Here is a 25,712-nt window from a genome sequence, read left to right as displayed (position 1 = left end):
ATAAGCTCTGGGTGGCCAAGTAACGCGTGAAGATTGAAAGTTTCAATGGGAAAATATGTACGACTCACCTAACTTTTCTTGTATCAATTATTTTATTCCGCGAGAATTATTTTTTTAAAAATTATATCGGTATGATAGGGTTGGGGGTGGGTGCATTGGCCGTTAGTGCTTTTTCATCACCAACACCGCCGCAATGGACTGAAATATTTCTTACAACCGCGGTTTTAAATACGACTAATCTAGTAAAAATATTTTTCCTAAAAAAAAATTGAAATAATAAAACACTTGCTGACGCGAGTACTGACGGCTGTTATCTTCGGTGTGCATTGAGTAAATTTTCGGAATAACACGATAGTCTGCAAATCATGCTAACTAAATAAACCGCATTATGTAAGATCTGTACGAAATACTCGTATAAGAAGGTGGTGAACTTGAGTTCTTTAATTTAACAGAAGGTCCGTGAGTATAATAGTTCAAAGCATTATGGATTAAAAAATAAATTTAATCTTTTATTTAAAGAAAAAAACTGACTTTTCCATCTCGTTCACCATTTCAGTGTAGTTTTTTTTCGTTTTGTTTTGTATAAATTATTTTATGTAGTATTTGTAAGAGCTTAATTTAATTGCTTCTAACTTTTTAATCAATAAAATATCGAAAAACACTTAAAATAAGTTCTTGCAAACATTAGAGGAGTTGAATGCAATAGATGGTGCAATATGCAATTATTTATCATATAATTTAATCAATTATGCTTTATATTTGGAAGTAATTATAATTTTTCGAGAGATACCTAGATGATATATTTGTAGCGCTCGTAATTTAAAAGATTTGAATGATATTATTTTGACTTACTATAAGTTTAAATGATAATATTTGATCGTATAATTGATATCATAACCAAAATGAGGTATTTGCCTCCCATATATAACTTATAAAGTGGTGTCATGATTGGAGGATGATAGTTTGGGATAATAGGTTGAAATATGAGATTTGAAATATTTTACAACTTAAAATGTTAAAATTATTTGTTACTGCAACCTATACTTTTAATAAAACTATCAATTTGATCCCAATTAAGTAATTTGTATATTATAAAAAGAGTAGGTCTCTTGTGAGACGGTCTCACGAATCTTTATATGTGAGACTAGTCAACCCTACCGATATTCACAATAAAAAATAATATTCTTAGCATAAAAAGTAATACTTTTTCATGAATGACCCAAATAAAAGATCCGTCTCATAAAATACTATTCATGAGACTGTCTCACATAAGTTTTTGTCTTATAAAAAATAACGAAATTTTTAGAAAATTTTAAACGTGGAAACTATTTGTATATATAAAAAAGTCAAAGAAATGTAAATTTAAAATGTTGAAAGCCCTTGTTTAAAAGTAAAATAAAATTTAAAACCGTTGGGAACAATTTTCGCGGATCGTGACCCACCATCAGATTTACCTACCAAGAACCCAATAATTGTTCACCAGCATATATATATATATATTACATATTTCTAAAAAAGTAATATATATATTATAAAAAAAGAAAAAAGAAAAAAAGAGAATTGTGCCAAATACACCGTAAAATTTTCGTTGAACTAATATCTATGTGTAACGAATTTGAGAATTTCAGTCTCTTTGTTAATACCCAAATTGTATCAACATCCATGTGAAAATTCATGTTGAGTTAATATCCATATGTAATTGACACAATTAAATCGAAACAATTGTGGTAAACTTTGATTTGTCGTAGAAGATGAGTTTTTTAGGGAATTAATTGGCTAATATGTTGAAGTAATTTCTTATAGAGACGAAATTTGCATGCTAAAAAAAACAGATGAATAAAAATGTTCAAATCTGTTACAGACATGAGTATTAGCTCACCGAGAATTTTCACAGGGATATTGACACAATTTGCATATTAACATAGGGATTGAAATGCTCAAATCCATAACACATGGACATATTAGCTCAACTAGGATTTCACAAGAGCATTTCGCTCAATTATCTCAAAGTAAAATGACTTTTGGTCCATTATTTTTTTTTTCAATTTTGGGTTTTTGTCTATTAATTTTGTGGACTTTGGTTTTAATACATTAACTTTAATTTTTGCTTATTTTGGTACAATTTTTTATTTGAAATCTGACACACCAAACAATTTTTGATTACACATCAATATTTTTTGATGTCATGTCGACAGTTTTCGGTGTCACATCGATACATTCTACTACCACAGCAGGAATTGACCAAAAAAATTGAAAATTAAAGTTAATATATCAAAACAAACTTTGAAAACTTTATCGACTAAAACTCAAAAGTGAAAAAATTAATATAAAAAGAGATGCATGACTCTCCAACCACCAAAAGATCATGAAAAAAGAGAGAGAGAAATAAAATCAATCATATATATTTATATCCAATAAAAATAAATAATAAGAAAAAAAACTCACTAAGAGTAAAACTAGGAATCTTTTTAATCAAACTCATGGGATCAATCAGATTCTCAATTATTATGCCTATTAAAGCTATGAATATTCATATATGAAAAAATTCCGAAATTATTAACATTTCATAAATGTTAGATTTACTGTCATCAATATATATATCAACTTCTATAAAAATACAAGGAGTTCACATGATTTAACAATATTAGAATATCGACAGAAATATTTCTGAAGCATAGACTAACTCACATAAATGCACCTAAATAATTATTCCAAACAAAATTTTGCATTGGCTAGTGGCGTTCATTAATTTGTTTAATAAATTGAAGAATAGTAATTTCTACTTTAAAGTTTAATCTACGTTGTGATACAAAGATTATTTTGAAGACATATTTTCTTTTCTTTTTTTCAAGTACTTTTTTTTCAGTAGCGTACGTATATAGATTTCATGTGGAATATTCGATGCTACCTTTGTGGGTATTGCCCTGACCCAATCAAATTTTGCCATGTGTCAATAGTTTTTTTTGTTTGAATCCAAACCATGAGTTGAAATTGGGATTGCCACGTGTTATCCATCGGCTCGTTCAGGGCAATGTCCTTACAACCAGCATCGAATGAACCATTTCATGTTATCGGATAGTTTTTTAATCTGAATATTAATATTATTTAGATATATGTTGTGTGTGTCTATCATATATATTAATTTGGTCTCCAAGATATACCAATTTTCTTTCCCAAATACGCATCCCCATTATAATATTATTCTCATGAAACACTAAATATATTAAAATAAAAATTCGAACATGAAATTCGATGTTAAAAAATATATTTTTGTGGGGGTGTGATAATTGCTTTGCTGTGAGATTTTAGGTGTACCACTAAAACTTTTGGTGAAACGACATATGTTTGATCCTACGACTAATGTTAAAGTCAATATCACGTATATCAATGGGGTGTAATAATCGTTACCGCTAAGAGAATGACAAATATGCATGTGACGCTACGTGCCAAGATTCACCAAAATAATTTATTAAGAACTTATCTGAAATAATATGTTCTTATCTTTTAACTGTCAAAAATAATTGTCACTGCTAAGAGAGCGATAGATACACGACGGTACATGCCAAGATTCACCAAAATAATTTATCATGAACTTATATGAAATAATATGTTCTTTTCTTCTAATAACCACCAGTTTTCAACTTAATTTTGGTTTCTTTCTGAGCTATGCCATTTTCATAAATGATTTCTCTGTCGATTTTAATAAATGTTAATATTAAATTTTATGCAATAATTTCACTCATTAATAATATATAATTTAAATGAATAAATACAATTTTTGTATGGAATAATGTAGCTATCAATTCCTTAGGAAATTCATGCACCAAATCTATTCCTATAATTACGTATTTAATTGTTTTTTAGTAGAAGAAAATTGTCAAGGAACCAAATATCTAATTTTGCCTACCGACTCCATAGAAAAAAAAATCACTAGCTAGTTGAATTATATATCTACTCGATATTTACTTTATAGTATACACAATTCATCTTAATCAACTAATATTTTAAATAAGGAGAACTATTTTATTTCATTCTATAATTATTGATTGTCATATTCGTTCCCAAAATTTATCAAAATAAAGTTTTGAAGTTTATTTTTCATTTTTTTTAAGATCGAAGACGTTGCTTTTTTTTAAATGTAATAATGGTAAAATCATGTGTGTTTTTTTTTTTTAAGATCGAAGACGTTGCTTTTTTTAAATGCAATAATGGTAAAATCATGTGTTTTTTTTTTTCCGAATTTATAACAAGACCATGAATTGGGAAAATATCCTTAAAAACATGTGAAACCAAATATTTCTATGGTCAGTTGTTCATGTGCAAACACATCGGTTCTTCGCCCACAAACAATGCACATCCGACCAATTGGTTTACGAGCTGGCCAATGTGCAAGTTATATGAATCTCGTTTGATCTGATTCGTTTACACCACTAGTAGATATTTAAAGAGTCAATAATCATCGGATTCGTTTTTTTAAAAAGAATCATGTGACATATGTAAAGTTTAAATAACCTCAAATGGCAAATAATGGCATTATAATATATAATTTGTTAAATTAAGTTCAAGTTCACTTCTACTCTAATTTCTAGATCCGTCCCCGTTCCATATCAACATATCCTTTTAATTTTTGTTATTTAAGATCGGACATAAGCCACTAATTGACCATATGCAAGAATGACACAAAAAAGTAAAATTGATGTATAAATTAAAATTGACATGCCCACTAATGATAAAAGAGCAAAACATTTGCTATTGATTTTTATCAATTCATTTATTATATTGTTTATTGAATTATAATTGAAATAAGTTGAAGAAAAAAATGAAAATTGATAAAAATACAACACAAACATTAATATATAGAAATAACAAGGATATAAATATACTGCATAATAAATTTAAAAATTAAGTATTCAAATATATGTATACACACACACACACACACAAACAACATATAGAAATAACAAGGATATAAATATACTCATTCTTTGAAAAATACAAATTAATCTTTGTTTGTATTCTATGAATAAAAGAATATCGATTTATTCAACAAAATTACGTACTTTTCCATCATGGGGGATTGCCATGGAAGTCAATAGAAGCGAGCTACCGGTGAAGACTCCGAGTTCGATGGTCTTCTTTACATTCATAAACTTCAACAACATCGATATAAACATTCATTCGATTCATCATGTCACTAAATAATTATTCACATAATCAGCAAATAATCACAAGGTTTTCACATTTAATCTTGAAATTGTGTTTTTCGACAGTACTTATCTGATGTGACCGGGTAAAAATAGGTGCAAGATGCGTGGACAATTTCACCGGATCGGGTTATGCAAATGATGAGGGATGAGAGCAAATCGAGATATGTCCAAACCAGAGATTTTTTTCCTGAGAAAAATATGATGTTTACGTGCAAACATGAAGATAACCACGTGAATGGGTGTCCGAGGGCTATCCGGCGTGGCCACTCCGATGCCAAAGTCAGCAGGTGAATAAATAGAATTAATATAACAAGGAGAAATGCTGTATTAATGGTGTCTTTTTTTGAGAGAGCAAATGGCGAGGGTAGAATATATATGAGGCCATGAATGAACCAATGTTTAAACAAACCGGGTATTTATAGAAAGAAAGTCAGTGATGACTTTGTTTTCAATGGTCACTTACTAATTATGGTAAGATGGTTGCACATACCTTGCTTTCTGATACCAACTTCTCTGACAAGCCCAACTGTTCCTTTCGCCTTGTCAAATCCATGCGATTCTAACGCTAATGATTACTAAGATAAGATATCTCATACTTGTGCACTCGAGTAAGGTTCTATTATGATGTAACCCAGACAGAGAACCATCACCCGAGAACTCGTCTAGAAGCCCGGCTTCTGGCAGCCCGGGGAGATGATGTCTCAGGCAGTCACTTGCTCGGCTATTATCCAACCGACCTAAAGCTTGTCACGACCTAATCCATGACCCGAGATCATCCAGTACCCCCGACCCGAGCCCCCCGGGGGTATCACCATCATCCTTATTTCCTTAAGTTGCCAATAACCCCTGCTAATAATTGAAATCAATGAAAATCAAACCCGTGATCTTGCAATATGATATGAGTTGTAAGAACAAACGTTTGTCATTTTACTAAAAGTTATAGATAAAAACAACAATACAACTAAAATCTTTTAAATCACATTTCGATAGTTCCAACAAAAACAATTATTACCCTCCAACATTTTATCTAAATTTATAACGTCTTTTTGTAAAAAAAAAATATATATATTGGTTAAATGGTTTAGGGGACATCTGTGATTTTTCACCCACCACATCGCCGCAATGGTTGCTTCTTGGGATCGGTATACAAGGACTTGAAATTCTTACTCCGCGTTGTCAAATACGACTTGTCTAGATAAATTTCTATGCTTTTATTTTGATAAAAATAAATATTGATTATAATATTGTTTACATTGAATATAATAGTAAAGATATCCGTCTTACAAATACGACCCGTGAGACCGTCTCACACAAGTTTTTATCATTCGGCAGAAAAATAAAGATTTGGATTATATTGTTATTATTAGTTATATATAACTTTTTGATAAACGACAAACACTCGATCTTTCAATTGATATTGTAACTAGAATCATATGTTCGATTTCATAACTTATAAAGTTATACAATGAATTAATAATTAGAAGATTATTATTGGGAACCTGTTTCGTTTGCTGTTGGAATATTAATTGAAATATGGCACTGGACTTACCGTGCAATTCGAAAGATTAGATATAGTTAATTCTACAATCAAGTCATTAGATGTGTAGTACACTAGTACTAGCTACTATAAATCAGATCGATTTACAATACAAATGTATAAACCGATGTCAGCAATTTTCTTGGATCGTGTTACCTACCAATATTTATTGACCATTAACATTATATTATAAATTGACCCGTGACATAATAATAATCTATTACTAAATAATACAAGAGTATTATATAATAATTATTCATAGTTATGATGTAATTTTGGATTTTTCTAAAATATTAGTTTGATTAAAATAACTACATGATTTTACTATACTAATATCAATTTCTTTATATTTTATTTTTATCTTCTACCATTTCAATTTCAAACATTTATAAATTTTATCTTAATTTTTTTTAAAATTTTTTTTTTATGGAACACACATATCATATTATTAGCCAAAATGCTAAAGTCTTAAGTATGAAAACAAACATTATAGAACAATAAATGAAATCATGATCATTATGATATTGAAATTTGAAAGTATAAATATTGGATGTGTAAAACAATAAGAAACCAGTCAATCAAATCGAGATATGCACGAAGTACAGTTTCTTTAAAACAAATTTATCCCCTCCGATGGTGCTTCGAGGATCAAGACGAACAAATGTGTCACATGATACAACCGCAAAATCATGTAACAACTTAGCACGATGTAACTACACCGACAAACTGAAAATTTACATTCATTTTATCACCAAAACTTAACTTAGACCAAATGAAAAGCTAACAATATGAAATGCAAGAGAATAATTGAGTGAGATCTTTAGTCTGTTTGTAAAAAATATTTTTTTGTATATATGAATTCAGAAAAAGAACACACTATTTATAAGCTAGCAAGATTAAGTCTCCAATTAATTCAATAATGTGGAAAGTCAAAAGACATTTTCACAATCATAAGCCACAATTAACTCAAGAATGTGTAGAGTCATGAAAATACAATCTCACATTCATGAGCCATAATTTTCATTCAAACTTTAAATTTAATTCAAATTTTCAACAATTTCACACATGAATGAAAATTGATACAAATCTTTTTTTAAGTCCAAAGCGAATTCGACTCAAAGTCTAAGAAAAAAAAAGAAATAAGATGTGATAAGATAGCCCATCAGTAATTCAAACTAGTTTGAATAAGTCAACTGCGTAAAAAAAAAATATAGTAATAAAAAATATTGTTCAAACACATATATTGTATTGGTGTTGATAAAATTAATACATTTGCATATATATTGTTTATTGAATCACAAATGAAATAAAGTTTAAGAAAAATCATAAATTGAAACGAGAATACAACAGTAACAATATAAAATGATATAAACATATTGCATGCATAACATTCTTTTCTAAAAGAATATATAATTTGGTCGTTTATTTGAGACGCTTGCAAAGGGTGAGTCCATCTCCGACAGAAAGAAGAGCCAATTCAATACGAGAATCCTTAGCCAAAAATTCATTGAAGTCTATGACTGCTTGTCTCCATACCCTCAAATAATTCTCCATCTCATCTTCCTCGGAGATTGCTACGCTTCCACCCCAAAGGGTGTTGTCGTAAGCTATAATTCCTCCAACTTTGACCAGCTTCAATAATTTCTCATGATAATTTGTGTAATTGTCTTTATCAGCATCCACAAATGCAAAATCAAATGTTTCGCTTTCACCCTGCACATCGATTCAGAAACGAGTTATGTTCTATAATTAATCAAACCGGCCTGCATGTTCGTGAAAATAATATAGATGTAATTTTTATGTAAATTCTTTTGACTAAATCGGGGTTCTAACATCAAAAAGCATAAAATGAAGCAATTACATTGTCTACAAATTCTTTGAGAACAATATTGGCATCAGACTGGATGAACTGGATTTTGTGTGCTACGTTTGCCTTTTGGATAAATGGCAATCCGGTCTCAAATGCTTCTCTATCTGGATCAATAGCTATAATCTAAAAAGAAACAAACAATTTTTAAAATATTAATAAATTTTCTTCCATATTTCATAGTATAAATTAACTATTTATCAGCTTATTCAAAAAAAAACTGCGTACTTTTCCATCATCCGGGAGGGCTAGGGCAGTCGATAGAAGTGAGTATCCGGTAAAAACTCCGATTTCGATCGTCTTTTTTGCATTCATAATCTTCAACAACATTGACAAAAACAATCCCTCGTCGGCTGGTACGTTCATCATGCTCCTGATGAGTTACTCATATTATCAAATCAGTAAATAATTACAAGAACTTTTTCCGAAAAACATTTAGTCAATATATATATAATCTTACATGAAATTATATTTGTCAACAGTAGCCATCCTTATTTCTTTGAGTTGTTCATGCTCCCTGGGATACGCAGTGTCCAAGATGTACTGCATGCAATTCGAAGATTCAAGTAAGTACTATAAGGAAAAATATCTCAAATTTCGAGTATTGTTAAAAATGAAGTACTCTGATTTGGATAAGAAATATGAATTCAAGAAATGAAACCTTGCAAAGAGCATTGCTCTGAAGAATGGTGCCTGTAAACTTGTCTTTCATTGTCAAAGAAAATGAGAGATGTTGGATCAGAAGAATTTGAAACTGTGAAAATTAACAAAAGGATTGATTTGGTTTTTGGTTCATTTGCCAAAAGTGCAGGCCAATTTATAAAGCTCTGCAAAGCTTAGTAATAGTACGTAACAACGCGTGAAGATTAATTGAAATATTCAATTGGAAAATGTCACAAATTCAACCAACTTTTCATGTAATTATTTATTTTGTTTTATGAATATTTTATCCAATTTTTTATATAATAATAATGGTATAATGGGTTAGCAGAGATTGGTGTTTTTTCACCAACCATACTGCCGCAATAGTTGCTTCGTGGAATCTGAACACAGAGAGTTGAAATTCTTAAATATTATTTATAGACAATGGGTAGATATCGTTTTGGTCTTTAAGGTTTCACAATTTTTTTCCCTAAATTGTCCCGTTAAAATAAAAACCCCAAAAAAAAATGAAATATTCAAAAAAAAGTATATTACAAAATAATACACAAAAGTTATAAAATTTTTATTTACTAAGAGAGCAACTACTTTGTTTTCGTCTGGCTCACCGAGCAATTGATTTTTTTTTAAAATGAAATAACTTTTTTTGAAAAATAATTTTATGGTTTCAGCTCTCAGATAAAAAAAATATGATAAAAACTTGTGTGAGACGGTCTCACGTGTCGTATTTTGTGAGACAGATCTCTTATTTGGATCATCCAAAAAAGTATTATTTTTTATGCTAAGAGTATTATTTTTTATTATGAATATCGGTAGGATTGATTCGTCTCACAGATAAAGATTCGCGAGATCGTCTCACAATAGACATACTCAAATAATAGAGTTGAATGTATTATGCACATGGTGCAACTTGCAAATATTTACAAAATAACGTGCAGGATTGAGTGTTTGATATTTTATAAAAAAAACGACGGTAAATAAAGATGAAACTCATGATATTTATTAAATTTTACATAAAATTTTAAATATCATGTCTCGATCATTCTAGTGACAAGAGCCATCTATGACTCTCGACGTATTTTAATTAAATCATGATTAAACTATGATATGTATATGGTAAAAAAAAAGAGAGAGAAAGAAAAATGCAAAGGAATATAACACCAGAAAGTCAATTCTTAGAGTTTATTTTTAATTTTTTTTAAGAAATCGTTGTGAATAATTTTCTCGGATCGCGACCTGTTGTCAAATTTACCTTACTGATAATAATTGATCCAATATGTATTATATATGCAGGACTCTCCAACGGCCAAAAGATCCTGCAAATTAACAACATATATAATCAAGAATATTGTAACTATTAGTACAAATGTCAAATTATATGTTAATTTCTTCATTGATTTACAGATGAGTTATAAAATTAGACATTATTGTTAATTTGGAATGCCAAAAACAGGATTCTCCAAGTTTATATATATAATTCTAAAAAACTTAATTTTGTCGATTTGAAACATTTAACACGCCTCTCATGCTTAGGAACAAACAACTGAGCCAACACATAACAGTATAAACATATTAAGATCATAGACTTGAGTTTAATTAACTCTATCTCAAAATAGATATCGATCCAGCTGATGTGAAATATCTAATATTTCGGTCTTACATAATAACTTTGAAGGTCGGAAATGTTTTTAATAGATAGCTAAATTAACCATGAGATAAATTTGAAGATGAAATAGTTAGGCTGTCTTCCTATGGCTAATGGCTAATGGCTAATGGCTAATGGCTGGCGCGGATCGCTCCAAACGAATAGAAAAATTGAATTATATTCTTTGCGTGTAATTAATTATTTTATCAATATAAATTCCGATGCATAATTAATGCAATCCAACCAGGTTTTTTTGGTTTAGCTGGTGGCCATCTTTTGTTTACTAAATTGAAAAATTGAGAATCTCTGTTTTTATATTTTGTTTTTGCATATAATTCATATTAAAAATCAATTAAATTATTCAGTCCACTAAATCGATCTACGTGACAGCTGGTAGTTCAGCACGTAATCCCACGATCAGGTCAAACTTTACATTGGTTGGTGTTCGGGTTCATCTAACATTGCATGAAGGTATTGTATTATTCATCATTAATCCAAACACATTAATAAAAAAAAACCTTCAAATTCGAATTCAACTGTTAGCATGTTAATCACTTGATTTACCACCTTTTTCTCATTTCACGACAAAAAGTACGTAAGTTTCCTAGGTAACAATCGTGTAATAATATAATAATAATAATAATTATTTATTATTATAATAATAATAATGCTGATGATGGCTCCAACTACCTACCACTTAGTCAATTATTCCAGATTTAAGAAAATGATATTTCTTTAATGTAATTATTTTGCATATTATATATATTTTAAGCGTTTTTATCTAATCATAATTACCAAAATTTTCTTTTATGTGTTGACATATGCAAAATTTAAATTCTCTCAATAAAATTCACGCAAAGTCTCTTAACAAAGGCAAAAACTTGTGTGAGACGGTCTCACAAGTCGTATTATGTGAGACAGATCTCTTACTTGGATCATCCATGAAAAAGTATTATTTTTTATGTTAAGAGTATTACTTTTTATTGTGAATATCGGTAGGATTGATCCGTATCATAGATAAATATTCGTGAGACCGTCTCACAATAGACCTACTCCCTAACAAATATGCATTAATAAATTTTTTTTAAAAAAAAAAATTTTGTAATTATGATTTGATATGGTCAACGATTATGATATTATTATAAGATTTTGTGTGGTGTGGTACAACTATATTATTGAATGTTAAAATATGTCACGTCGGAGTTCGGTTAACTATCTGCGGAAGCATTGTTTTTATACATGACAATGATTAATTTACTTGATTAATTTAAATCAAAACTTGTAGAAATCAAAATTTACGTTGGATTAATACATGGAACTCCAACAACTTATGTTGAAAATTTTGATTGGGATTTATATTCTAATGTCAAGATGATAAAAAAAAAATTCATTTATGAAATACTATTTTTTTTTTTGTTAAATGATTAAATGAAATCCAATTTTTCGAGATATGTAAAATTTGAATTTTCTTAAAAAATTATTAAATGAAATCCAATTAAGAGGATATGTAAAATTTGAATTTTCTTAAAAAATTATTAAATGAAATCTAATTTTTCGAGATAAAGGTTGCTTATTTTATATGCTTCATAATATTTATAATTGGTATTTTTAGGAAACAGTTCCCAGAGTAGGCCAAAAATTTGACTTTCTGTCGGGATTTTTTTCCATTTGAGAAAAGGTGAATGGTTTCTTCTTGGTGAGAAAACAGGACAAGTAGCAAAATGCAGACATAATTGAATTTGTCAATTGTATATCTCAAATAACGAGATATGATAGAAAAATTATATTTTTCATAAGTCAAACTTAGGTCTAATGTTGAAATCAGAAATATTAGGTTGTTGATCACAATTACACAAATATGAATGGGGGGCACAAAATAATAGAAATTTGTAGTTTTCTAGACTCGATTATCCATCCGTTGACAGAAATCGTTATGAAGATTTGTCTTGTAATTTGAATATCTTGAACCATTTGTGTTGCAAAATAAGTACGATATTTCAATGGGTTTTTAGCGTATTTGACATTTGTCTCTTAATACTATCACCGAGATACGTACTATTTTTTACCTTGGAATAAAAAAATTTGGGTTTTGAGTTTTGAAACATGTATGCATGGTCCACAATGAAAATTCTACTTGCAAAGCAGTTTGTATGTGGACAGAGTTCACCCTTTGGGGTTTTAGATATTCACACGCTGGTTCCTTTGGTTTCTCCGTTATTGTATCCTTGGAATTGGAGGCAACTCCAAAAATCATAAGATGTAAATGAGATAAAATGTCAAAAATAGAGAAGTATAAGGGTAGAGGAATAAAAAAAACACCCACAATTCATATATTAGGACACAAACAAGTATGTGAAATAATAGAAATAAAAAGTGGTACAATACTTATAAATTGTGATATACAAACACTGAGGAAAATGGTCACAATCACATTGAATAATTTTTAATACAAATACTTGTCGGATACAAATTTTGAGTCAATACAGGTATCCACCAAGAAAATAATGGTGTTGACATGATCAACAATTGTATCTTGGTCATATTTGACAGTCAGTTATCCTATCCTGAATAAACCAGAAACTATGGTTTACAATGATTTGACAAAGTTGATATTCCGGACAGCGACCAAAATTGAAACCACGTAGTGTACATGTTGAGTAACACCGTATCTAACACAAATTTGCAGAATATGATGTATAATTGCAATTTCGAATCCCATTCAAGTTCATGGTTTATGATCACCAAGCAATTCAATGTGTTATGTAAGCAAGAATTATTCTTCATAGCATATCTTTATGGTTTGTATAGTCAAGACTGTAACCATCTATATTCCCATGTTACTCAACCGGAGATATCCCGGATATTTTGAAAAAATAAAGAATGTACACACTTACAAACTCTGAAACTTCAGAGAACTATCTCCACCAATCTGGTATTTTCAGACGCCTGCTTCTGTGTAAAGCAAGCTTAACGGCAGGAACCTTATTCTTCACCTGCCTCCATATCATATTGACTGAATCATCCTTCTTTGGTGGGTACTGAAACTCAAAGTGATGAGATATGCTTCGAAGCTGCAGCCACATTTTCGTCCATTTCTCTTTCGAAATGCCCCTGAGCCCATCGATCATGTAGCCTGGTTGCAGAGCCTGGTCCACTGAGAAGAAGATTGAAAACTCTTTGTAGTCTATTTCGCTTTCAAAGGGTAGCTCGAGTCTGTCACTCACAATTACAGGAATGCAGTGACTCACAATGGCATCAAATAGACGGCAAGATGATGGAGTATCACCCGCAGGGTGTAGGCAGAATTTCGACAAACGCATTTGTTCAGCAGACTAGTATAACCAAGAAAATTTTGAAGTATCAGACGGAAATAATATTCCCAGACCGAAGAACAATAAGAAATCCAAGGCCCCAAACTTCCAAGTTTAATTTTTGAAAGAAAAAATATCATCTTCTCATGATTTAAAAGATGTGTTCGGACACTGACAACTTTCTTGTGCAAAGTATCCACTGTTTTAACTTACAGCTTTGAAGCCTTCTTCTGATGCACTGCCCTCCTCGTAGATTACATCTTTCATTCCCGCTAACATCTCATGCAGTTGTGCACGAATTTTTCCTTCCTGCCAGGTTGATATACTGTGTCAGCCATATGGTTTATTCAATAAAGAAAGATCAAAACATTAACACCTTATTGTAGATTATCATACATCCTTCCTCTTAGTCCTCCCGCGAAAGAAGAGAAGTGTCTTTCGAGCCTCGAACGGGTCCTTGTGATCTTCACTGATATATGAATCTATCATATGTGGATAGGGAGCAACAACATCTTTTGATAGTCGAGAAATGTTCATGATGCGACCAAAATCAGCAACGATGAAAATGGAAGGACTAACTTGATCACGATATTGTCTGAAAGCATTTGGATGATGAAGAGGAATAACATGATCTCGTCCACCGGACCTTTTCCAGTGATCCGATGCTCTTATAATATTTACCATCTCAAGCTGCGGTAAAACGAACAGTGATCAGCTCTATTAAATAATAAAAAAGATTAACATGGAAAGCCATACATTCTAATAAGTTACCCCTCATTCATCCCTAATTCAGTAAAAACAAACAAACATATATAGAAAAAGGACCGAGGTAAGGACAGGTTTAAACTGATGAGGTAGGCAATCACTCATATCAAAAAACCTCCAATTGACTAGGACTTGGGAATAATTCAGAGAAAATGCCTGATTCCAATTTTATGACTCAAATGCAGCTATAATGATTCTATGACAAGAAGATTGCATTTTGATGATACAAAGCATTATGATTTCAGCTACTCACTGGGAGTTTGTCTAAAAAAAAGATGATACCGACTAAATCTCTATTTTATTCAAACATTCTGTCACACAGAATAGTATGCCCACAAAAAAATGGCATTAACGTGTTTTGTACTCAATTCACAAAGGAACCATAAAAAAATCATATTACGTCCCAGCTTCACGGAAAATCATCCCATGGTGCGCTTTAGTTAATAATATTAATCGATACACATCATACATAGAATGCGAGATTTGACTGTTAGTAATTTTAGCTAGCGAGCTATGCACACCCTTGTGTATTCGAATTTTTATGGTGGTTAACCATAGCTAAACTTAAAGACAGGAAACTCATTTGAAGATACAAATAAAGATTAAGAAAAGAATCTCACCATTTTCTTCAATCAGCTCAATAATTAATTTCATATGATCCAGCTGAAACCATAAAATTCAATACAAAATGTACATAATTCCAAGGCAGTACTCAAATATGCAATCCAGACAATTATAAAAGAAGACAAGTGAATGACAAAAGACATCATCATCACAGCAATTGAAAATACAAATACAACACATAAAATAATCTTAAAAAAAAAAAAAATCCCACCTGCAGCTGCTCATCAACAGTATTCAACTCGGCCATATTCCGCACATGAAGATTGAAACTTAGCGAGGAAAAGAAAGGCACGAAAAACACATCAGCTAACTCTGGATCCCTAACACGAACCGCTTCCCGGGTGAAACCTGATTCATCATTCCCCTCGTACAAAAGCGAAGCCATCATCCAATACTCCACGCTGTGCTGTTTTCTGAGCCCATCGTTCCACCTCCACATGGGCAAATTCGAAGCAGTCACCAGCACACTGTCGGGAAAAGTGGGGTCCATCAATCCCACATTAAAACGTGGAGGCAAATCGTACATGTACACGCGGAGAGGTGGTGATTGAGCTCGGCAAGGCGCAGCATTATTGAGCTGGGGTAAGAAAGATAGGAACTGGGATTTGTAATCGAGAGTTCCGGCGAGGAGTAACGAACCGAAGAGTAGAGGAATGCATAGCGAAAAGCATATCAGGGTCTTGTTTATCGATTTTTGCATTTGTTAAGCAGCTGGATTTTCAGTGAGAATCCCGTGAGGCAAAAGGAATGCTGCAGATTAGATCTGACGAAAACAAATAGCTAATCTCAAGGATTGCTGTTTTGTTTATTATTTTTTTTTTTTTGAATTTATAACTTTGGATTGAAGAAAATCAAAGTGGAATTTAGTGCTTCGATACAAAACATTGATATCGGCACAGTATTCTATCAATGAAATTAGGGATTTGAAATACTGGATCTCTGTAGTGAACGTGGTATAGATATTTAATCGTAACATTATTATATTTAATTTTTTATGGAAACGATCTCACGAATCTTTATTTGTGAGGTAGATCAACCCTACCGATGTTCACAATAAAAAGTAATATTTTTAGCATAAAAAGTAATATTTTTTCATGAATAACCCAAATAAGATATCTATCTCACAAAATATGACTCGTGAGACCGTCTCACACCAGTTTTTGTCTTTTTTTATGACGTGAATTGTATATTAAGTAAACTTGAGTTAATGTAATCATGTTATTTAGATAAAATCGTATTTAACAAGTCTTGTATCACATTATCGTTCGAGAAAATGTTAATTGAAGAGTCGAACGGTAGATCAAACGCTCGACGCTCATTTATTTAACTAATTTGAAAACTCGTTAGAGGCTTAATAATTGTTATTATATTTAATATCTATAAATCTAAAAAACAAAAATTACGAAGATTTCGAAAAATTGGAAAGTCAAATTGTAACTTTTAACAAATAAAAATCTATTGATATATATTTTTAATCAGAAACACAATTATACATCCATCTTACCCATTAATTAAAGGCAAAAACTTGTGTGAGACGGTCTCACGGGTTGTATTTGTGAGACAGATCTCTTATTTGGGTCATCCATGAAAAAGTATTACTTTTTATCCTAAGAGTATTACTTTTTATTGTGAATATGGGTATGGTTGACCCGTCTCACAGATTAAGATCCGTGAAACGGTCTCACATGAGACCTACTCTTAATTAAAAACATTTAATCGATTCACATAAATTCCTTCTAATTATATGTTTGTCATGAAAAGTAATAGTCAGCTAATATGGCATCTTGTTGCTGTGATTTTGTAGGAGCCTAGTAATATCGCTGGTTAACTTAAATTTGAGCCAAGTTATAGGTTAGTTCTTCGATCGTATCGTTAAAGATTATCCAATAATATACAATGTACCACAAATCATTTTTCGTGTTTGAAAAAACATCTTATAAATCCTTCGATAAGTTCATTTGAGTAGTTTTTTCTCCCGACACATTTATTGTGGGATATTTGCTAAAAAAAGTGTCATAAAAATATAGTGTCGCAAAGGGTTGAAATTCATCGGCATCATCTTTTTCTCCATATCTGTAGAACTATCAAAATCAATCACCATGACTGTTTTCAAGCTCCTGGAAATCACCATAATCTCGGCACAAGATCTACCCCCCGTATCCAAAATGTTACGAACATTTGCCGTGTCCTACATCAACCCCAACAATAGATTATCTACCGCGGTCGACCATCGTGGAAACTGCAACCCCACCTGGAATCACCAAGTAACGTTCAACGTCGACGAACGATTTCTAAAATCTAAATCATCAGCTATCACGATCGAGATTTACAACGTCGCCTGGTTGCGTGATCTCCCTATTGGCACCGCATATCTTGTGATCAACAGTTTGTCACCTACGCTGAATAAAAATCCATCCTTTCGACGGGTTTCGCTCCAGGTTCGTCGCCCGTCAGGGCTTTTGAAAGGGACCCTGAATATTGGAATCCACCTTGTTGACAGAAATATTCCAGGCTTGAACGAAATCTGCCGTCCCGGAATAGGAAACGAAGAGAAATTAGATTGTGGTAACCTAGACGGTGAAAAGGGACATTGCATTATTGAAGATTCGACAGGCCCGGAAACAAATCCGGGACCCCAAATCTTCGCATCAAGTTCTGAGGAACTGACTCAGACCCATGAAGGAAAAACAACGAGCATGCCAACAGAACCTGATAACACCTCCATGCACGGTTTGGAAAACGTGAGAAAATGGTCATATTCAAACGACAACGAAGAATACGGGAGCTCTGAAAAGGGAAAAGAACAGGAACATTGCATTATCGAGGATTCGGCAAGCCCGGGAACAAACCCAGGTTCCCAAATCTTCCCATCAAATTCTAAGGAACTGACTCAGACCCATGAAGAAAAAACAACGAGCATGCCACCTGATAACACCTCCATTCACGGTTCTGAAAACGTGAGAAAATGGTTGTACTCCAACGACAACGAAGAATATGGGAGCTCTATATTCGAAAATTGGACCGAAACAGGTGAAAAAAGTGAAGAAGAAGCGCAATTGAAACCTAAAAGCGTCAAAAGGAGATTAACAGACGATGATCAAATCCCATTGAGAAACGGTAAGAAAGCAGGCCATCACAAGCGAGGGAGTCCTGAAGGAAAAGGGTTGCTTTCATGTTTTGGAAATGCTTATGGTTTTCAGTTCAGCTTCATTTGCGGGTCTAAGAAATTGAAAGAGATGAAACAGCATGGCCGTAAGAATACACAGAATTTTAGTTTGATGTCGCGTCCATAACGAAATCTCGCAGGTTTCTTTCGTAATACAAGTTTTATGCCTGGATCTTGATTATGCCTTTGTATTTGGAAGTTCTTATCGTTGAATATATAACCTGGTCTAAGAAATTAGTGTTTAAACACATGAAATTTTAGGTTTTAATTTTTTTCCTTGTTCCTGACTTCGATAGGTTTTCCTCACTTTATATCATGATTCTTTACAAAATGTTTAGCGTAAAATGATAATAAACGAACTCGAAATCCAATAATATACAGTTGTACAAACAAATGCGATTGATTTAAATAATGGAATTGAAAATTTTTGATTTCAAATGAATAAATAAAAAAGTCATCCTTCAATTGGTACTATGTTCTGTGATACGCTGCCTCTATTATAACCCCGCCACATGACACGATTCAAATATCCAGTAAGAGTAAAATAAAATGTGGCGCGAGTGCAGCTAAGGAGTGAATTGTACAAAGCAATAAACATATAAGAAATGTTAGATATCATATATCCGTTATATATGAACTTAGACAATCCTCCTCATTTTAACTAGCTTTTGAGGTGGAATTAAACTCAAGTTCATGATCTTAACATAATATCAGAGTCCAAGTCCACCGTTATGTATTGAACTGCCTTTATTGGTCATTCATTGATGTCTTGTGAACTTCACGCACCAGTTGTCAATTTTTGAGCGTGATAAAGATGTGTTAGACGTCCACATCGACTGTATTAAATTCTTGAGAATTGTAACCGTCATGTGTTAAATTGCTCGGATGAAATACCAACTAATGTGTTGTAAACATCACTTTCCATTTCTTAATTTTTGACCATGAGGTGGATGCACGTATAAATTAGGCATGTTCAAATCCTTCCCACCGAAAATGTTCATGTGTGGCATGGACACCAAAAGGGAGTTCGTTAAGACAGTTTCCTTCCTGATATATTTCGAGAAGATGAAATAAAAATCATTATTATACTTATTATCTTCTCCAATGATATGTTTTCCCTCCTTTTCCCTCTCCCGAAGAATCTATGATTAATTCTTGAACGTAAGTTAAAAAATTGTAGTACCATGAAATTTTGACCATTTATTGCAAGATACAAATAAAATTATCTTTCAAAGTCACAAATTTCTTGATATTATTTCACTTAGTTACATCAAATGAAGAATTAGAAAAGTTGGGTCGGGCGTACCCTCTCATTTTCCTTTTGAATTCAATTGTCCTCCAAGTAAGATAAGTCCTGCCGTTGCGATAGCAGACAACACCGCTAAAGAATAGGAAAGCACGAGTAGAGCTCCACGTAACGACTACATGGTTACTACTTCATGATTATTATCCGTTTAAAAACAAACTTGTAATGAATTAATGATATATTTTAGCACCTTAGCAAGAAGTAAAGCATTATCATTTGCATACTCTAAGGAGCTCTCTGGCGTGCTTTGGATGCCTTGACCTAGTTGCCACGAAAGAATCCTGTTTTTGGAGTTTCACAACGAGAAATACAAGTCTCTAAAACTTAGTAGAATGAATGGAGAGTTCACAAGTCAAGAGGAATGATTACCCAAAAATAAAGCCAATGCCAGCTCCAATATATGCTTTTTTTTGAGTGAGTTCAGCCTGAAGCTCGCCAAACTGCAAGATACACATCCTGTGTACTAATATGTAGGGAACTAATGAACCAAAAACTATCCTAACGACTGGCTTTTACCTTCGGCATATCCCACGTATTTAAAATTTTAAAATATGATGTATTATGTTAGAATATAACATCATAAAAATTGTATTTGGGAGTGATGTAAGGTCGAATTAAATATAATGACTATGGAAATGTGAATGGAATAAAAATATTTTACGAGAGACTTCTTTAGGAGAATATAGTGCATGATGGTTTTGTTTTCAGAGATAGAAAACATGGTTCTAAAAATAAATTTAATCATGGCCTATGAACTGCAAAACATATATACCTTCAGCAACCTCGATTCCTGTTTAGGCTCTTCATTGGCTACCTCAGATACACGGCTCTCAGACAATAGTTTTCCTGCTTTAATCATCACTTTGGCGATCTGCACTGATTAAGAAATATACAAAAATAATCATAGAATAGAAAGAAACTTCTTTGCCCGTGAAATCCAACAAAAAAATCCAGTCAAGGCATCAAAATTTTTGAAATATCCTCGAGAATCAAGACATAAAATTAGAGCATTGCACACAACCATATAAGTCATAGTAAATAGGGATATAAAGTGCGATCAAACGTCATCAAGTTTTATGCACAATACCAGAGATCAATGATGACCTCAACTCCTCAAAATTTATCTCCATCTCAAAATGTTCAGGCCCTTCTCCATATATTCACAATAAGTTTACAAACAAACGTCTTTTATATTTTAATGATATAATTACTATAGTGATATGGTTGTAAGAATATGCGCAAACAGATAGTTCTACATGCAAAAAAATTTAAAAATTGTGAAAGTATTTTACTCTGATTTACGTTCGACACCGCACGAGTTCACCATTATCTCGACCCACAAAACACTCAGAAAAACATGACACTAAGAAGTAGAGATATCAATTAAGATAGTACCAGCCTGAAATCTAAGATCAAAAAAGTTGAGATAAAAATGGGATTAGCAAGTGGAATGCAAACATTAAAAACAACAAATAATACAATGACACTCGCAAGTATTCATTTCCTGCCATATGGGGAAAGAACTGAAGCAAAAAAAAATATGTTCTTACCTTTTGAAGTTCACCCTGACCATATTGACCCATCGACTGGAACCTCCTCCCAGCAGACACCAAGTGCTTTCCAAGTGCTAACAAAACACAACAAACAATAAGTGAAAAGTACATAGTATAATTGATGCGATCATGGTAGGCCACGCTCCAAGGAAGGCATGAGATCCTTTAGAGTTGCCGGAGGGACCAATCACGAGGGGACGACTGAAGAGATTCAAATAAGCATTGTATGGGCTCATGAGCAATCAAGTAGAGCTTGCAAGCAAGGAACCAAGTCCCGAGGGGTTCGTGATTTACGGGAGTAAGTTTGGGAGTCAGTGGAATGCGGTTCAAGTGCTAAATTATGAAGAGAATGCCTCCGGACCAGAAATTCACGTGCTAGGGCGGTCAAACTATACTGCCCCAACGCGCCGCGCCCTGTACTGCTCAAAAGGTGAATTCCAGAGAGCTCCGCGCTAGGGCGGCCAAACATTACCGCCCCATCGCCCCACACATTGTCCGAAGTGCAGAATTCCAGAACGCTTCGCGCTAGGGCGGCCAAACTTCACCGCCCCCAACGCGCCTACTTGCGAGAAAATCCCTAGTTTCCTAGTTTAGAGTCCAATTTATTTGGGGAACTAGATTTGATATCTTTTTTATATGAAAACATATTATGAATGAAATTTTGAACACTTTTGATTATTATTCATTGATAGAAGACAAACTTTTGAGTTTTCTCTCAAACTTTTGTGTTTAAAATCAAACTTATCAAAGTTTTACTTTGTGGCGTTTGTCGATCGTTCCTTACGCAGATTGTCAAAGACGAGTTCTTTGAAGGTTTGTTTGGGTTTCGGTTGTTTCTTTGTGATTCTTTATTACTAAACCTCGTAGTTTAGGGGTGAAGGTTGCGCAATAGTTGATTCAAAAAGTCGGGACAACAAAACGGATCCTTGTTATCGAATTGAGGGCACGATTCCAATTAATCGTGTTTGTTTTTCTTGTGTAAGAGATTCATATCAATAATTAATTAGGAAACTTAAAACACCATAATACTACAAAGTAGTAAAATCACTTATCTGCAGACTTGCCTGATTTATTAAAGCTAGTAAGGGAACCCACTAACAAAGGGAGCTTGCTCACTAATTTTGCTGAAGTAGAAGTTTCTGCAAGTTCCCATGCTCGACTTATATCTAACAAAGTCTGTCCCATCTCTTCACCACACTGCATTACAAAAAACAAAAGTCAAGACAGCAGTAAGTAATGCTTGGTTTTTACAAATAGGCTACTACAATTTGAGCTAAATCCTTCCAGACAATAGCCCACTATTGCCCATATATACCCTCTGTCCCTGTCTATTAGGTACACAGTTACACTAAGTCACAAATCACTTGAAGTTCTAGTAGGAGTATTTGGATTATAATTTATCTGAGCAAGATAAAAACGCCAAGTAGAAATCTATAACTTATGAATTTAAAGATTCTACAAAATTTGGACTTTATGCAGGCAGTCATAATTTACGATTAAGAAGTACATAGGTACACTATATCACAGAGTAAATTACTTGATGTTCTAATACCAGCATTTGGATTATAATTTTTCTTTGAAAGATAAAAGCATCAATTAGAAATCATCAACAAGTGGATCCCTTGCTTTCGTTTCATAAAGATTTAAGTGTGAAACTGTATATAACTGACCTCATTTTTTACAGGCCCGTTCGAAAGATCAAAGGCAGCATCATTCAGCTTCAACATTTGCATAAAGAAATAGTCAGACTTTCCATGTAATAAGAATCTCCATACACATAAGCACAAGAAAATATCACAATAGAACAAAATCAGGTAACTGTTTTCTTCTAGCCAAAACAACCAAAAAAGGTACAACATCCAAAGGTCCTCTATGTGAGATTATACAAATCTGTGCTTTCAAATTCCAACTAAATACAGTATCTCATTTACAAAGCAACTCACAACTTATCAATCATAACTACAGGCCATGTTCGGAAGATCAAAATTGCACTTCACCAGTAGTAACTTTAACCCTAGAAACCTAAACTCCAACTTGCTATACAGAATGTCGTCACTGCCTAGCCAGAGCACAAATCGTTTTTTCATAAGTTACAAGAACAAACTTCATGGTATAACGCACACATCCAAATTTCTGCATGAATTAACAAAGTAAGCCGTTCCAATAATTATCAATTTATCATGCATTATTCGAAAAAAGATGCAATCTGAAGCTAACTTCAGCAGCTGCACATTTCTTCTACAAAGAATTTAACTCACATCAAGGCGAAGATCCCGCGGTAGCTTCGAAAAATAATCCGAAGGAAGATCAAAACAATCCTGCGTGTCCACCAAAACAAAACCACTGAAATAGACATACACAAGTAGTTAAACATTAAGCCAGAATAGCATATTCTACATATTCTCATGCAAATATAAGCCAAAAAGCGATAAATTGGAATTTTCAAGGAAAAGGGGTATAAATATTCTGGTGCATACTGCAAGTTCCTGAAGCAGAATTTGTGGGTCGGAGTCCAGGGACTTGGGTGAATCAGACGATTCTGTAACAGCAAACGGAACCTTTGTCAAGGATTTGAACTTAAAGGTGTTGCATTGAGGGAAAGAGAGGATATGGCGGGGATTTCGCGAATGCGCAAGAGGGGAAACGAATTTGCAGAAGGGAGGCTGAAGATGAAGAACGGGAATCGCCGCTGTCGCCATTGGAAGTGATGTTTGTGGAAAACCTGTAGCTATGTTGGGATTGGGTTTTTATTAAAAATATTAAATACAAATAATAATAAAAATGTTGAAATATTATTTAAAAATGTGTTAAATATTTGTGTTGAAAATGTGAATGTTGAATGTTGAAAATTAGGTAAAATTAGGTGTTGAATATTGAAAATTAGTGTGTGATGATGTAGGTAATGATGTATTTTATTTTTGGATTATTTGTAAAAATTTTCTATAAATAGATCTCTCATTTGTGAAGAAAATCACAATTGAGTTGAGAGAAAAATATTATAAAGTGTGTAGTGTGATAATTTTGAGAGTTTGAGATTTTTACTTTTTTACCGTAAATTTTTACTTTTTCACAACACGTTATCAGCACGAAGCTCTAAAAGTCCTCCATATTTTTCCAAGCTCCGAACAGAAGAAAAAGGTAACAAAAGTAATAATATTTATTTTACTGTTATTTATTTATTGTTTATATATGTAATATATAATATAATGTTATTGTTAGAAATAATAAAAATAATTTTTTCAAAAACTTGTTATAAATCCTGGGAGGATGTTAAGACGACATCCCACACTCCCGGTAAGGGATACGACAAGTATAAAAGCCTATAAGGTTTTTTAAACAAAATAACTTATGACACCTAATTATAATAATGTGATATGATATACATAATTATTTAAATATGACTAATATTATATACACCATATTATTACCATAAAATTATACAAATACATACATTTATTTTCTTATACACCAACGGTAATAAACGGTAACAAAACGGCTAGTTTTTGCTCTATAAATACAATCTCACAAATACATTCAATCACTCCAACTTTCTCTTCTTCTCTAAAAATTATTCTTCATCAAATTTTCGAAGAAAAAAAGAAGATGGCTTTCACGAGGTTATTTTTAATTATTTTGGTTATCATACTCACCAGTCTTGTATTTATCGGAGAATATCCTCCTCGTGTGTTTTCTTTATTTTTACGAATACTTGTACTTGTTGTTTATCCATTACTTTGTATTGCAATATTCATTAACTAATAAAATGCATCGTAATTTTTAGTACCACCATGGCAAACTTGGCAAAGCTCGAATTCATCGCTCTTGATATTACTGGGAAAAACTATATGCCATGGACTCTTGATGTAGAAATGCATCTTGAGTCATTGGGTCTAAGCGAGACCATTAAAGAAAATGGTATATCTTCATCACAAGAAAAAGCAAAAGCTATAATATTTTTACGACGACACCTTGATGAAGGTTTAAAATGTGAATATCTCATCGAAAAAGATCCCATGGCTCTGTGGAAAGGATTAAAAGAGAGATTTGAACATATAAGGGAAGTTATACTTC

General features: G+C 32.4%; 3 protein-coding genes across 7 annotated transcripts; all 3 read right to left on the bottom strand.

The window, feature by feature from the left end:
- Positions 1 to 7,998: 7,998 nt before the first annotated feature.
- Positions 7,999 to 9,405, bottom strand: LOC140989319 (flavonoid 3',5'-methyltransferase-like). The gene is made up of 5 exons (XM_073458512.1): positions 9,273 to 9,405; positions 9,072 to 9,154; positions 8,840 to 8,984; positions 8,606 to 8,737; positions 7,999 to 8,457 (listed from the first exon to the last, which is right to left on the bottom strand). The coding sequence occupies exons 1-5, from the start codon at positions 9,321 to 9,323 to the stop codon at positions 8,167 to 8,169; spliced, it is 702 nt and encodes a 233-aa protein (XP_073314613.1). The 5' UTR covers positions 9,324 to 9,405; the 3' UTR covers positions 7,999 to 8,166.
- A 4,201-nt stretch (positions 9,406 to 13,606) lies between these two features.
- Positions 13,607 to 16,562, bottom strand: LOC140989264 (probable arabinosyltransferase ARAD1). Its single transcript, XM_073458431.1, has 4 exons — positions 15,828 to 16,562; positions 14,624 to 14,917; positions 14,441 to 14,536; positions 13,607 to 14,248 (listed from the first exon to the last, which is right to left on the bottom strand). The coding sequence occupies exons 1-4, from the start codon at positions 16,314 to 16,316 to the stop codon at positions 13,832 to 13,834; spliced, it is 1,296 nt and encodes a 431-aa protein (XP_073314532.1). The 5' UTR covers positions 16,317 to 16,562; the 3' UTR covers positions 13,607 to 13,831.
- A 3,394-nt stretch (positions 16,563 to 19,956) lies between these two features.
- Positions 19,957 to 24,384, bottom strand: LOC140990476 (uncharacterized). 5 transcript variants are annotated; one of them, XR_012177654.1, is made up of 9 exons: positions 24,119 to 24,384; positions 23,900 to 23,959; positions 23,312 to 23,359; positions 22,706 to 22,838; positions 21,639 to 21,715; positions 20,861 to 20,959; positions 20,458 to 20,544; positions 20,279 to 20,349; positions 19,957 to 20,203 (listed from the first exon to the last, which is right to left on the bottom strand). XR_012177654.1 is itself a non-coding variant. In XM_073460185.1 (9 exons), the coding sequence occupies exons 1-9, from the start codon at positions 24,338 to 24,340 to the stop codon at positions 20,212 to 20,214; spliced, it is 804 nt and encodes a 267-aa protein (XP_073316286.1). In that variant the 5' UTR covers positions 24,341 to 24,384; the 3' UTR covers positions 19,957 to 20,211. The 5 variants fall into 5 exon arrangements, 4 of the variants coding, with proteins under 4 accessions (XP_073316286.1, XP_073316285.1, XP_073316288.1 ...); XM_073460185.1 differs by having other exon boundaries at positions 19,957 to 20,214; positions 20,279 to 20,369; positions 20,458 to 20,528; XM_073460184.1 differs by having other exon boundaries at positions 20,279 to 20,369; positions 20,458 to 20,528.
- Positions 24,385 to 25,712: the final 1,328 nt, after the last annotated feature.

Source organism: Primulina huaijiensis, chromosome 12 (assembly GCF_012295235.1).
Source record: "Primulina huaijiensis isolate GDHJ02 chromosome 12, ASM1229523v2, whole genome shotgun sequence".
Classification (NCBI taxonomy): Eukaryota; Viridiplantae; Streptophyta; class Magnoliopsida; order Lamiales; family Gesneriaceae; genus Primulina; species Primulina huaijiensis.
Note: the sequence above shows the minus strand (reverse complement) of the source record. Positions and strands in the feature narration are given on the sequence as shown.